Source organism: Heterostelium album, assembly GCF_000004825.1.
Source record: "Heterostelium album PN500 unplaced genomic scaffold PPL_contig9, whole genome shotgun sequence".
NCBI classification, from domain to species: domain Eukaryota; phylum Evosea; class Eumycetozoa; order Acytosteliales; family Acytosteliaceae; genus Heterostelium; species Heterostelium album.
The window spans coordinates 786,413-799,566 of NW_008805086.1; the positions used below are offsets into that span (position 1 = coordinate 786,413).

The following is a 13,154-nucleotide window of genomic DNA, read 5'->3' on the forward strand; positions in this document are numbered from 1 at the left end:
CTGATTCGTATCAGATTAGGAATTTAATGTATAAGATCAAGAGTTTACGATGGTCGCCAGTGACAATCGACTATTCCCCGTCCTAGCGTAACTATTGAATAATTAGGTTTTACTATCCATCAAGCACATACGTATTAGATGGTTCAATGACAAGTTATTATCAATGGTTTAATTACAATTAATAGAACAACATTATAATATCATCAAAAATAAATATATTATTAATAAATAATTTAGATATTAAAATTTATGAAAAATTCACCACCATAATCACTAAATTTAAATTGACTTTATTATGTCTATCCTCTCCATTTGAAGCATCACATTCTACAATTAATTTAATCAACCGTCGAAATTAAAAGTCAATGATAAAAAACTTATTGCAATTGCTATTTTCAAAAAAAATTTGATTAACACACCTGTAATTTTTCTTGTGTTCTTCAAATTGAAAGTTTAATATATATGTAATGAAATGAAATCTATAAATAAATATTATCATACTTCTATACAACTTTTATTATTATTAATCATATCAATATATATAGATAATGTACATACTTTAAAAGGTGATGAAAATGCAATTGCAGTGTTAGATAATAAATATAGAAACAATCATCCAATTGTATTGGAAGAGGTTTTATTGTATGTGTATATTTTAATTTCGTTATTTTATTTGAAATACTACTACTGCTACTATTTCTATGTATTAATATAAGTGTAATGTAATGTTCGAATTGCATAATGTAACTAAATTACTGCAGTAATACAGATCTTACTCAGGGTGGAAACAGTAGGTTGGAATGTAAAGACGAACAAACCGATATGATTTGGAGTACTCAGACACATACCACTCTCATTAATACACCGTTGATCACCGATTTGTTTGGTGAGGGATCGAAGGATATCGTGTTGGTCGGAACACAAAACTATGTCGATGTACTCAAAGGCAGCACCGGACAACGTGCGCTGGGATGGCCGTTCATCGCCGATCGATCGTCGTTCTCAGCCAGTCCACTGGTTCACGACATTGACGGCGACGGCACCAACGAAGTGATAGTGGCGACGCGCGACGCCGAGATCATCTTCCTCAACAGCTTGGGAATGCCGCTGCATTTCACAACACTGCGCGTTCCCCCACTAAAAGTAGCAAAGAACTGGTTCGACATCACCGACAAACACGTCGATGCATCGTTCTCACTTCACGATCGTGATAACACACGTAATGCCAAAGGAACAAAGTTATATAAATCGAATAATGATAATGATAACGATGAGCGGAAGAAGAAAGATGATAGCTATAAGCTATCACCGATACTCAAACAAAAGTATGATGAATTCGACTTTCTTTATTCGGTTCAGTATCAGAGGTATTTGGATGATAATATTCAATATTCAAACTATTCGAATAAGTATATTTGGGTTGATGCACATATCTTGGCGACACCGGTCATTGCAGATATCGATCAAGATGGATCGATGGAGTTGATTGTCTCTGCCAGCTACTACTACGACTCTGAATACTACTCGGTACCCATTCACAACGCAACACTAGAGCGTGATATTAGCATTGAGAATTATGCTGCCGGTGGTATTATTTGTTTCAACTTGAAAGATATGTCAATTAAATGGCAGACACGTAAGTACATCAACAACAACAACAACAACAACAACAACAACAACAACAGTAATAAACTAACAATAAACAACATTGTAGATCTCGATTTAACAACAGATAATAAAGTATTTAATGGATATGTATTGGGTTCACCAACTGTTGTCGATATTAATAACGATGGTTACTTGGAGACTGTCATCGGTACGAATCTAGGATTCCTGTATGTTCTGGACTATCAAGGTAATCCTTTGTTTGAACCACTCTTTATGGATTCGATCTATGCCTCTGTCGTTGCACAAGACGTCAACGGTGACGGTAAAGTAGAGCTAATCGTATCGGACGTCAATGGAAATCTAGTTTGTTTAAATAATATCGGTGAAGAACTATGGGAATCAAGAATCATTGGTATGACTGAACATGTAAGTAATAATTTAAACTTATGAGTAATCATCTAAAGAATCAAATAAACTTATTTATTAACTTTGCTTTACTTTACTTAAATATAGCCCGTTTCAATTGGTGATATTAATGGTGATGGTATTCTAGATGTTGTTGTAGGATCGTTTAGCGGTGCTATCTATGCATTTAGAGGAGATACAGGTGAAGAACTCGTTGGATTCCCAATCAAATTGAAAGCATCTATCATGTCACCGCTACTGCTCGTCAATCTATCGCCGAACCAACAAGAACAAAAAGGATTGTCAATCGTTGTACACACATCAGATGGTGTACTACTATCTATAAACACAAGAGAGAGTTGCACAAATAGATTAGATATTGGTGATAATTCGTAAGTATTTATTCTTACCAATTGGTTGTAAATACTATATTATTATTTACATATAATATACATATATATAAAATATAGTGTATCAATGGTTCTAGCTTCAGATTTAACAGGTGATGGTTACTTGGATTTACTTGTCAATACGATGTATGGTGTTGTTTATACTCTTACAACAAACTCACCTTTTACACCTATGAAAGAGAGAGTTGCTTTCAATCAAGGCAAGAATGTCTATACTTTCCAACATGAGGGTATTTATATCTCACAGGAGAATAGAGACACCACCGATATTCTCGGTAGTGAATTCACATTGGCATTCGATATCATCGATAATGGATTCAATCGTTCATCACCAAACAACTACAACGTTAGAGCAACCTACGGTGGCAAACAGATATTCACTATGAATTTTGAATATCCGGGAAGAAAAACAATTACCATTCCAGTGCCAGAGCGATCACACATGCGAGTGTTAACTCTAGAGATGAAAGATAAACAAGGTTTACAATTCAGTGATCAAATCTCACTATCTTTTAATATTCATTTCTCAAGACTATTAAAGGTATGTACATAATATAAACAATTTGACAAGCTAACAATTATTAACTGTTTTTTTTTTTTTTTATAATATTTTTATTTTAATTATGTATGTAAAGTGGATCATTGTACTTCCGTTTTTCATAGCTTCCACAATTATAATAATACATCAACAAAATACAAAGAGTTCACTTCCATTATAGTTATTTATAATCAATAAACTAATGTTTTTTTGATAATAGACAAAGTTTATGATCGGTGTTGTGTCTTATTAATTGGTAACATTTACTTTAAGGATATATCTAATCTTGACTTGATTGATGTCGTAGACAATGAACTCGTTGTGTGAACAAGATGTAGACAATCCAGTATTCTTAATCTTACCAACTGGAATAGTAATATCATTATCACTATATTATTTTATATTGTAAAAGAGAGAATTAGAATTAGAATTATAACTAGTATAGATAGTTATGTTTCATCAAACACTTACATCTTCTTGTTTTCTTTGGCATCTGGAGCAGCCATACCAAGTGCTTTTGTACTGTGTTTACCGGATGGTGCTTTCTCCATGTATTGATCGTTTTTGAGTTCGTTCATGTTACCCAATGCCACTTCACAGAGGATCATCAAGGCAGTGGGATTCTCACGAGTGGTGAAACAGTATGAGGCAGACTTACTGACACAATCGGCAAAGTAAATACCCTTACCGAAACGATAACCGGTCTTTGGTGCCTCGGGTGGTGCAATTCTGAGACCTTGTGAAATAATACCTACCCAATTGGTTAAACGTGATCCATGCCATCTAGATATAATGATCATTAAAAGTAATAAGTTTAACTTGTTATCTTTTTAATGTTGATTACTACTAACAAAAACTTACAATAATAATCTATTTTCATTTGCTTCCCATGGTTTGAATCTTGAAGTTTCACCTTCTCTGTCGACACTCCAGATATCTTGTACATCGAGTTTGAATCTAAAGTAGTTACTGTCATGACTGTTTTGAGTGTAGTTGACCAACAATTGATAGAGTTCCGATTGTTTATCGAGTGGATTGAAATTGGTTTTGAGTGTCTTGTATTGATTCTCAATGATATTACCTTCAACATTCTCTGTTTGTCTATTGTATTTGATTAGTATACTGTGTGTTACAATTGTTTAGATATATTTAATACTTACTTTTTAAGTTGATTGGCAATTTCAATGTCAAGCAATGCTTCAATAAGATCCATCTTCTTCTTCAATGCAGCTGGAGTATCGATAATAGGTGGACTGTCAGCATTGAAAACATGTGGAACTAGTTGTGAAATTGAAATTGAATTAATATTTAAAATATACAAGTAGTATATATTTGAATAATTGTTAAACTTACTGAGTGTAAAGAACTTGTTTGAACAATCTTGTAAATGAATTTGTGATGGCTTTGGTTGTGATAAGAGATTTTGAATTTCAGAGAGAATCTCGTATCCGCTCATGATCTGACTCTTCTTGATCTTACCGAGTGGCATCTTCTTGACGTCGACACTCATCGATTCCAGTTGTTTCTTCATCATCTCTGGATCGAACATAAGCTTTACGAGCTCTTGTGTTCTCTGTGGCAATCCAGTGCTGGATACTGACAAGCTGAGATCTTGACTACCGTCTTCAGTCTTGTTCTTCTTGAAGGTGGCAGACTCCCATTTCTCGGTCTCTTCGTCTTCCCAGCCGTCGTCCAACTGTGTCATGAAATACTTGCCTGGACGCTTCTTGAAACGCAGACGATCCTCCCATTTCACGTCGGTGAAGTAGGTGAAACGCTCTTTGAAAAAGTCGATCGCTGGCGACAACGAACGGTATGTCTCAAACTTGTTACCCATCTCATGACCGACACGTCCCCACGACAAGAAAACACCGTACTGCTTGCCCTTGGTGCACAGCTGGATCTTGTAGAACTTGTTGGAACCGTGACTGACATCGACGAGATTGAGCATGACGCTGTGAGCGGTGTAACCGTACTCTGGATCGTGGTCGACGTAGATCTCATAGCCCGAACCTGCCTTTGGATCGACCTTCAAAATATCAGAGCCTGGCTTTGGTTTCTTCTTTGGATCGACTGGAGCGAGTTCTTCAGTCTTTCTCTTCTTGGTTGCGGCTGTTGAGGTAGTAGTTGTTGTGGTGGTGGTTGCCTTTGCTTTGGGTAGACATGGTAAGTGATATTTAACTGTGCACATCTCGTGGTCGTCGTTTAGCGATGATGGTTTTATCGCCCATGTCTTTGAGATCGAGCGCTTACGAAGGTTGATACCTTGGCCAGTACGATTGCAGAGGTCGAGCAGCCATGTCACTGGGAAGATTGGAATTGTCTTGATTGCATCCTGTACCTTTTTCGACGATGCTTTTGTCACCTCCTCGACAGAGGTAATCATGAGGGTTGCCTTAGCAGTTTGCTCTACCAGTTGACCACCATGTTTCTCAACCAACGCTTTGATAGCGTTGGGTGCTGGATCCAGTGTCTTTGCACTTCCGGCAACGACAACAATCATACCATACAACTCTTTTCCAACGGGTATTTCATCTTCCTCTGCACCATCCGATGTTGAAGTGGTTGTTGTCGAAGTAGCGGCGGAATCATCATCATCCTCTGCTTCAACATCTGCCTCCTCCTCATCTTCTTCTTCTTCCTCCTCAGCTTCATCGTCGGAACTGGGTTTGGTGTAGACTGTCTTTGGATAGTCTTTGGAGTACTTGAACGACTGGAAGAATTTAGCGATGTTTGCTTTCAAGCCGTCGGGGACGACCATCTTGTAACGCGCGATGCTGTCACCCTCCCAATCGCAACGGGTGTACTCTGACATGTATCCATAGCATTTGTATTGAATGGAGTTGTAGTAGACGGCGAGCGACTTGCATGTTGGACACGGTCCGGTACGTCCAAGCAGCATCCAATCGGCGATGTTTCGATGGTGCAGATCGATTGACGATCCCGGTTTGTCGCCATTCGCCTCGGCAATCAGTTTGGCAGCCGGCAAATTGATCAATCCCTCGAGTTCATCGCGAATCTCGTAGATGCCCTCCAAGTACTTTTGTCGTTTGGTCTGTGTGGCAGCATCCAGCTTGCACGAACCAGGGAAATACTTATCGATGATATCCTTTTGGTCCTCCCAACGCAGCACCTCCCAGCCTTTGAGTGCTTCCAGATCCTTCACTCTGTTCACCTTGCACTTTACATGATTCCAAGCTACATCCATACCGTCGTGATGATTACTCTTTGTTTTGTGTCCGATTCTAACATCACCCTTGCCAATTCCTCGCTGACAACTCTTACAAGTTGCCCTATCACTCTTTGAATATTCAACTAAAAATGATTCTGCATATGACATTGTTTAGTTGTTTTTCTGAACAAAAAAATCAACAACTACAACAACAATATATAACAATAAAATATATATATAACAATTATCTATATCTACAAAGCTTTAAAGTTGTCTTTGAATTTAATTAAAATTTTTGTGTGTTTGTTTCAAAAAAAAAAAATGAAAACCAAAAATCAATTCTAAAAATCTCAAAAAAAAAAAAAAAAAATTACTAAGTAAAACCATTTTTAGTTTAATTTCAGAAAACAGATAATTTTTGGATTGATCGATCGAATATGTACAATGAATAATAATACCAACTACAGTATTATTATTTTTTATTTATTAAAATAAATTATAGTGTTGTTTCATTAAATTAATTGAATCATTTACAAAGTTTATCATTGTTTCAATATTGATCATTATCTGGTCAATGGAAACATCTTGTTCCAGTAAAACTTGTAAATTAGTTAATTGTATCGATACATTACCATCGATAAAATTTATATTATTATCATGTTGATTAAATATTTTAACTAATGTTGATATTAAACTCTTATTATTATTATTATTATTATTATTATTGTTGTTATTGTTATTGTTATTGTTGAAAATATTTGAAGTTGATGATGTTGAAAAACTTGATAATATCTGATCCAGTATTGCTATTATTTTAATTTGAATGCTAATTACCGGGAGCAGCAATTTGATTGAGTGGATAAGATGATTCTGGCCAATTAAGTTATGTGTAGAGTCAAACTTTTTGAGTATGACAATTATCTTTGGGTGCAGTAGAGATTGATCTTTGTTGATCTCCTCGAGAATCCTAATGAAATAGTTGATCTTATCGATTACCGGTTGTTTATTTACAATGTTTGAGAGTTTGGCAATCACCTCAAAGTAGGACTTGATAGACTGCAGTGAGATGGCTACTCTGGTGACAACAGATCGATATTGTGTTGCTGTGAGAAGGTCGTTGGTATCGTGAATGACATCAATGAGATCATCCAGTGATTTGGTGAGTGGTCTTATATCTAGATTATTTCTATCCTTTGCTCTTCTCTCTGAATCCAAAGTGGCATGGTTGTTTGAACAATTATAATTATTATTGTTGTTGGTACCAACAAAAATATTGTTACATGAAGTCGATAACAATCTTTCAAAACTTGATCCAATAGTTAATTCTGACATATTTAATACAATTATAAATTATCTCTTATAATAAGAAAGAGATAGAAATATAATTACATGTAAAATTTAGGTATAAATATAAATATTAAAAGAAATAAAAATAATAATATAAATTTAGAATATATAATTTAACTAAAATTGGTAAATTTTAATTAATGACCTGGTATAAATGTTGAAATCCCAAACTGAATAATCAAGTGACAAAATAATTAAATTAAACGGTTTACCCATTTCCAATCAATTGTGTATCTACTTTAATTCTCACAATTTTTAAACATCTTTAAAAAAAACAAGAGGAAATTGAAACAACAGCTAGGTTCAACATTCAACGAAAAAATTAGCCCTTCGATAAAATAATGATTGGGTAAAAAAAAAAATTAAAAAAAAAACAAATTAATAATCAATTTATAAATCTATTTTTCAAAATTGATTTAAATTATATTCATCAATTTGTAAAATTAAAATTTTAAATGATAAGTTTGTCAAACTTTGCGCTATCGCAATTTTTTATCCACATCGCCCAAATCTAGATATTATTTTAAAAAAAACCAAACAGAGTTTGATCGTTTTTAAAAAAAAAAAAAAAAAAAATTTTGAATTGCTTGCAGCAAAAACAAACTTGTTGCACTTCAAAGATTTGCAATCAAAAATATCACTATTGGAAAAAGAATATTTATAGTAATAATAACTATCCATTTTACACATTTAAAAAGAATATATATTATATTAGATAGATATTATAATAGATAGACAGTGATAAATAATTAAAATTTCAAGATATTTTTGTGGGTTTTTATTCATACAAATATAATATAATTTTTATGTGTGATTAGATACATCAATATCCCAGTGTGTGGAATGTTTGCTGTTTAAAAAAATAAAAACAAAAAAAAAAAAAACAAAACAACGCGTGTGTATGTGTGAAATTTTATTAATAATATTGATCAAACTTTTCAATCGCATTTATTTTTATTTTTATTTTTATTGGACATAAAACCTGCCGATTATTAAGAACACACCACCACCATCAAACAGAACGGTGCATACATCAATAATAAACTAGCAACTAGCAACAACAAAGCAATACGCGCGCGAGCACTAAACCAAATAAAAAATATAAAAACAAAATCATTTCTTATTTAATTATATATATCTATCTATTCGTTCGAATTACTAAAATCATTCACACGTTTACACATTCATTCATTTTCATTCATATTCATTCATTCATTCATTCATATCTACACAATTTCAAATACAAAAAAATTACTAAAAATCGATAACACTCATAACACTCAAATAAAACAATCAAATTACCAATTTAAGTAATAATAATATTTACAATACAACATAACACAACACAATCAAGCTCAAATATATCAAATATCGAATCAATTTAATATCAACAAATCAAATATCAATTTAATATCAGTATATATATTTTAAAATAGTTATTTTCGAAAAGGAAAAAAGAATAATAATAATAAGATAGTTAATAAATTCCTAATATTTTATTTTAATTTGGGAATTCTATAGAAATTTATTAAAGTTATATATATATATATTAGGAAGGAATAAAAAGATAAAATCAGCAGCGCAGCAGCATCAATATTAATAATACTAGTATAAATGTGGTACCAAGTGAATGTTGAAGGTTGTCAACCACAGGTGAGAGTTTCACATGGTTCGACTATTCTTCATCAGTCGTCAGAGAACAGCGGCGAAATTGGTCGTGTCGTTCTCTATGGCGGTAAGAACAACACCACTTGCAAACCGGAACTCTCATTCATCAGCATTGGCATCGGTTGTACCGAAGACATTGCGAAACCACAGAGTAAACAATCGCTTGGAAAACTATCGAAACTTCTCGGTGGTTCAGCAGCGTCCATCGCTCAATCGACAAACTCACACATCACCAACTCATCATCAACAACAACGACAACAAACTCACAAACTTATGTAAACAATCATAATGCTCAATATAATCACTTTTCAAATATCAACAACAATAATAATAATTCTTCTTCTTCAAATCATCATCAACAACAACAACAACCGCAACAATCATTTTCAATACAACAACAATCAAAACCTAGAAAAACCTATTCGAAACTACCGATTTACTCGGGATCCGTTATATTTCATAGTGAGAACGCGTCGACCAATGGCAGCGGACCGGGACTGCGTTTGAATCACTCGATGGTCGCGATCAACTCGGGAATGCACAAGGGTAAGATCATCTTGTTTGGCGGCACCGACGAAGATGGCAATATCAACTGCTCCGACGATCTCTTTATATTGGATAGCGAGCAACTCTGGTGGGAGCGAGTAAGGCCCACCGGCACACACCTGCCAGCGTCGCGTCACTCACATTTCAGTTTTCAAATTTCAAACGATTCCGTAATCATTTTCAGTGGAATCGATATTAACAATCAAGTTTTAAATGATATACATATATTAACATTAACCTCTCAAAGTAAGTAGCAATTCAATTACATAATAATACATCAAATTTTATTCATTCATTTTTATCTAATTATTATTTCTTTATCTTTTCAAATCAAGATTTATTAAAGTGGAGCCAACCAAATATTAGTGGATTAACACCAGACTTGAAGAATAAGAACTTTAAAGTTGGATATAGCAATAATTCGATATGGGTGATACAAACCGATGGAATTTTATATAGATTTGATATTGGTAAGTAAATTTACTATTTGTGATGAAAATTAATTATTATTATTATTATTTAAACAATTAGTATTAATACTAATCCATCCCTTTTTTTATTTATATAATAGTTAACTTTAAATGGAATATAGTACAATATAAAGGAAAATCACCGATAGTAGATGATAGAATCATTAGTTGTACTAGTTATGCCAATTATTTAGTGTTTTTAGTGGATAATGAAATCTACTTTTTCGATACCATTCAGTTGGAGTGGCTGGGATCATCGATTGACGGTGACTTGCCGTTCAAGCGAAGAGGTCACTCCATCACCATGGTAGGATCGATGTTGGTGGTCGTCGGTGGTCAATGTGAATATCCTCTATCGACCGTATTGACAAAAGATATAGAAATAATCGATTTAAAACCATTCCTTTTTTAATACAGCCAACATTAATAATAAATTAATTAACTTAATTATAATTATATATAATTAATTATTATTACTAAAAAACAAATAACAAAATTACAAACAAATTAGAATCTTTTTCTTAATTAAAATTAAACTTTTTGTTTTGTAAATAATATTATTTTTATTATTTTATATATTATTATTTATTTATACAGCACGCTTGACCTCAAAGAATCTACGGAGATAATAGATTTGCCATGCGCTCATTGCAACCAAAATCAAAGCTTCGAAAATTGACCACCAAACTACTCTGCTGTTTGTTGATTCAGCAGCTATATATTTAACAAAAATGTTGTTGTAGTTGATGATGATTTGATTCAGATTCAGATTCGATTTGATATTGATTAAAAGATGTAAATTATTAGTAAGATGGAATGGATAAAGAAAGTGTGTTTGTTTTAACATACTATTTCTGTGAGTAGCTTCTCTCATTCTAAAGTAATATTGTTCAGACTTTACAGCTTGCACACCATCAGCTAAAGCCATAATTTGTGACTCCAATTGTGGCATTTGACCTATATTTATATAATATTATTATAATAAAGTTAAAGTAACATTGTTAATCTCTCTGTCTTTCTTTCTGTCTGTTTGTTTTGTCTTTTTCACTTTTCGTGATGTTGATGTCGACATCAACATAGTTTTGTAAAGTTTACCTTTGGTTGCCAAATCTTGAGTGATAGTCGATTGTTCACCTACTAAAATCATGAAACTGACGGTCTTCTCGGTGAGTGAAGACATTTGATTTGAGAAACAGAAGCTGTAGACACCGGCAAAGTTTGATTTCATGACTTTGGTGCCTTCGGTCTCACGTTGTCCCTTGTAGAGGACACGCTTATCGGGCGAGATAATCATAAAGTCGATATCGTTGAATCCACCCTGAGTCACTTGAAACATCACTGTGAAGGAGACGTCGATTCCGATCTCCTGGAAGATGCACTCCTCCACCTTGGCTGGCACCTTGAACGAGAACGACTCGCTCAACGGTACGATCGTAGCCAAACACACCACTACAACCATCAACAATGTAATTGTTCTATTCATTGTTTCTTTTCTTTACTCTATAAAAAATAACAATATATATTTATAAATTATATGAAAAAAATAAAAACCTGACTAAATTGAATGATCATCACTTCAAAAAAAGAAACCAAAAAATTAAAAAAAAATTAGTTAAAAAAAAAAATTAAAAGAGTTTGATAGTGTGAGTCACTCAACACAATCTCAACTCACACACTAATTTTCCAATTTTTTTGAACTTCAAAAATCAATAAGAAATTGTTTATTTTTTTATTTTTATTTCAATTTTGTTTTTATTTGTTTTTATTTGCTTTTTTTTTTTTTTTTTTTTGATTTGAGGGGTGGGTTAATGTGTGGTAATGGAAAAAAGAAAAAAAAAAACAAAATATTGTGAAAAACAAAAAAAAAAATGAAAAATTAAAAAAAAAAACAAACAAAAAAAAAAAAGTGAAAAAAAACCAAGCATAAAAAAAAAAAATCAAATTACAAAAAAAAAAAAAAAAAAAAAAAAAGTAATTTTATTCTTATTCAATCAAATACCAACATTTTTATTTTAATATCAAAATTTGTTTACTAAATATACTTTGTAACTTTAATATTTTTTTTGTTGCCAACTAATAATAGTTTTTTTTTTTTGCAATCGTTTTATTCTTTTTTTTTAATTGCATCAAAATCAAAGTCGTAAATAACAATAAAAATAAAAACCAAGCATAAAAAAAAACAGGCAATAACAATTTTTCACATTTTTTCACAATTTAGTTTCAGTTTTTTTTTTTCATTTTTTCACTAATGCCAAAATAATATTACTAAAAAAGTAATTTTAATTTATTTAATAATATCTTATCTTTATCTATCTATTTATCTATTTATTTATTTATTTATAAAACAAAACAAAATCAAGTAAGCTATCTATACATCTAATATAATATATATCAGTAGTGGAGTTCATAGAACACTAACTTTAGTTTTGTCAACAACAACAAACATTTTTTAACTCTTTTGCAAAACAAAACTTTTTTTCCCTAAATTTTTATTTTCGTTTTGTCCATACAGTTTTGCAAAAAAAAAAATACCACACACTGTTTTTTGACAAAAAAAAAAAAAAAAAAAAAAAAAATTATATTCAGTTGCGAGCAAAGTAAGTATCAAAATAACAACAAAGTAGAGTGGTAGGCAGTCAGTCGATACCGCTTGACAAAGATATTCAAACCAACCGACGACGGATCATATCATATCACAATATATCTAAATTCTATTTATTTATTTATATCATACCATACCAAACCATATAAATAATACAATAATATTATATCAATCATACCCACCATATCATACTATACTACACTATAAACAATACTCTTTTTTCATTATTGTCTTATCTTGTCTACACCTGTAAGAAAAAAAAACAAAAAAAAAAAAACACTTTTTGTTTAATCTTATCATTTTTTTTTATTTTTGCCATTTTTAATTTAAAACAATAACAATCAGCAATTAACAATTATTGAATTGATTATTATCAATAAATACCAA

The 13,154-nt window shown here is 32.1% G+C and overlaps 5 protein-coding genes across 5 annotated transcripts; 2 read left to right on the plus strand and 3 right to left on the minus strand.

The window, feature by feature from the left end:
* Positions 1-472: 472 nt before the first annotated feature.
* Positions 473-3,142, plus strand: PPL_04468 (FG-GAP repeat domain-containing protein; the record flags this gene model as incomplete). The annotated part of the gene is made up of 5 exons (XM_020575370.1): positions 473-642; positions 762-2,034; positions 2,122-2,405; positions 2,484-2,964; positions 3,059-3,142. 5 exons carry the CDS (start codon positions 473-475, stop codon positions 3,140-3,142), a joined length of 2,292 nt encoding a protein of 763 aa, XP_020434890.1.
* Positions 3,143-3,210: 68 nt separating this feature from the next.
* adprt1A (polyADP-ribosyltransferase) lies at positions 3,211-6,301 on the minus strand (the record flags this gene model as incomplete). Its single annotated transcript, XM_020575371.1, has 5 exons — positions 3,211-3,349; positions 3,433-3,744; positions 3,823-4,062; positions 4,122-4,239; positions 4,315-6,301. 5 exons carry the CDS (start codon positions 6,299-6,301, stop codon positions 3,211-3,213), a joined length of 2,796 nt encoding a protein of 931 aa, XP_020434891.1.
* A 318-nt stretch (positions 6,302-6,619) lies between these two features.
* On the minus strand, positions 6,620-7,465 carry PPL_04470 (uncharacterized protein; the record flags this gene model as incomplete). The annotated part of the gene is made up of 3 exons (XM_020575372.1): positions 6,620-6,939; positions 7,049-7,100; positions 7,145-7,465. The coding sequence occupies 3 exons, from the start codon at positions 7,463-7,465 to the stop codon at positions 6,620-6,622; spliced, it is 693 nt and encodes a 230-aa protein (XP_020434892.1).
* A 1,629-nt stretch (positions 7,466-9,094) lies between these two features.
* Positions 9,095-10,577, plus strand: PPL_04471 (uncharacterized protein; the record flags this gene model as incomplete). The annotated part of the gene is made up of 3 exons (XM_020575373.1): positions 9,095-9,941; positions 10,031-10,165; positions 10,267-10,577. 3 exons carry the CDS (start codon positions 9,095-9,097, stop codon positions 10,575-10,577), a joined length of 1,293 nt encoding a protein of 430 aa, XP_020434893.1.
* A 177-nt stretch (positions 10,578-10,754) lies between these two features.
* Positions 10,755-11,459, minus strand: empA (emp24/gp25L/p24 family protein; the record flags this gene model as incomplete). The annotated part of the gene is made up of 3 exons (XM_020575374.1): positions 10,755-10,879; positions 11,015-11,122; positions 11,261-11,459. 3 exons carry the CDS (start codon positions 11,457-11,459, stop codon positions 10,755-10,757), a joined length of 432 nt encoding a protein of 143 aa, XP_020434894.1.
* Positions 11,460-13,154: the final 1,695 nt, after the last annotated feature.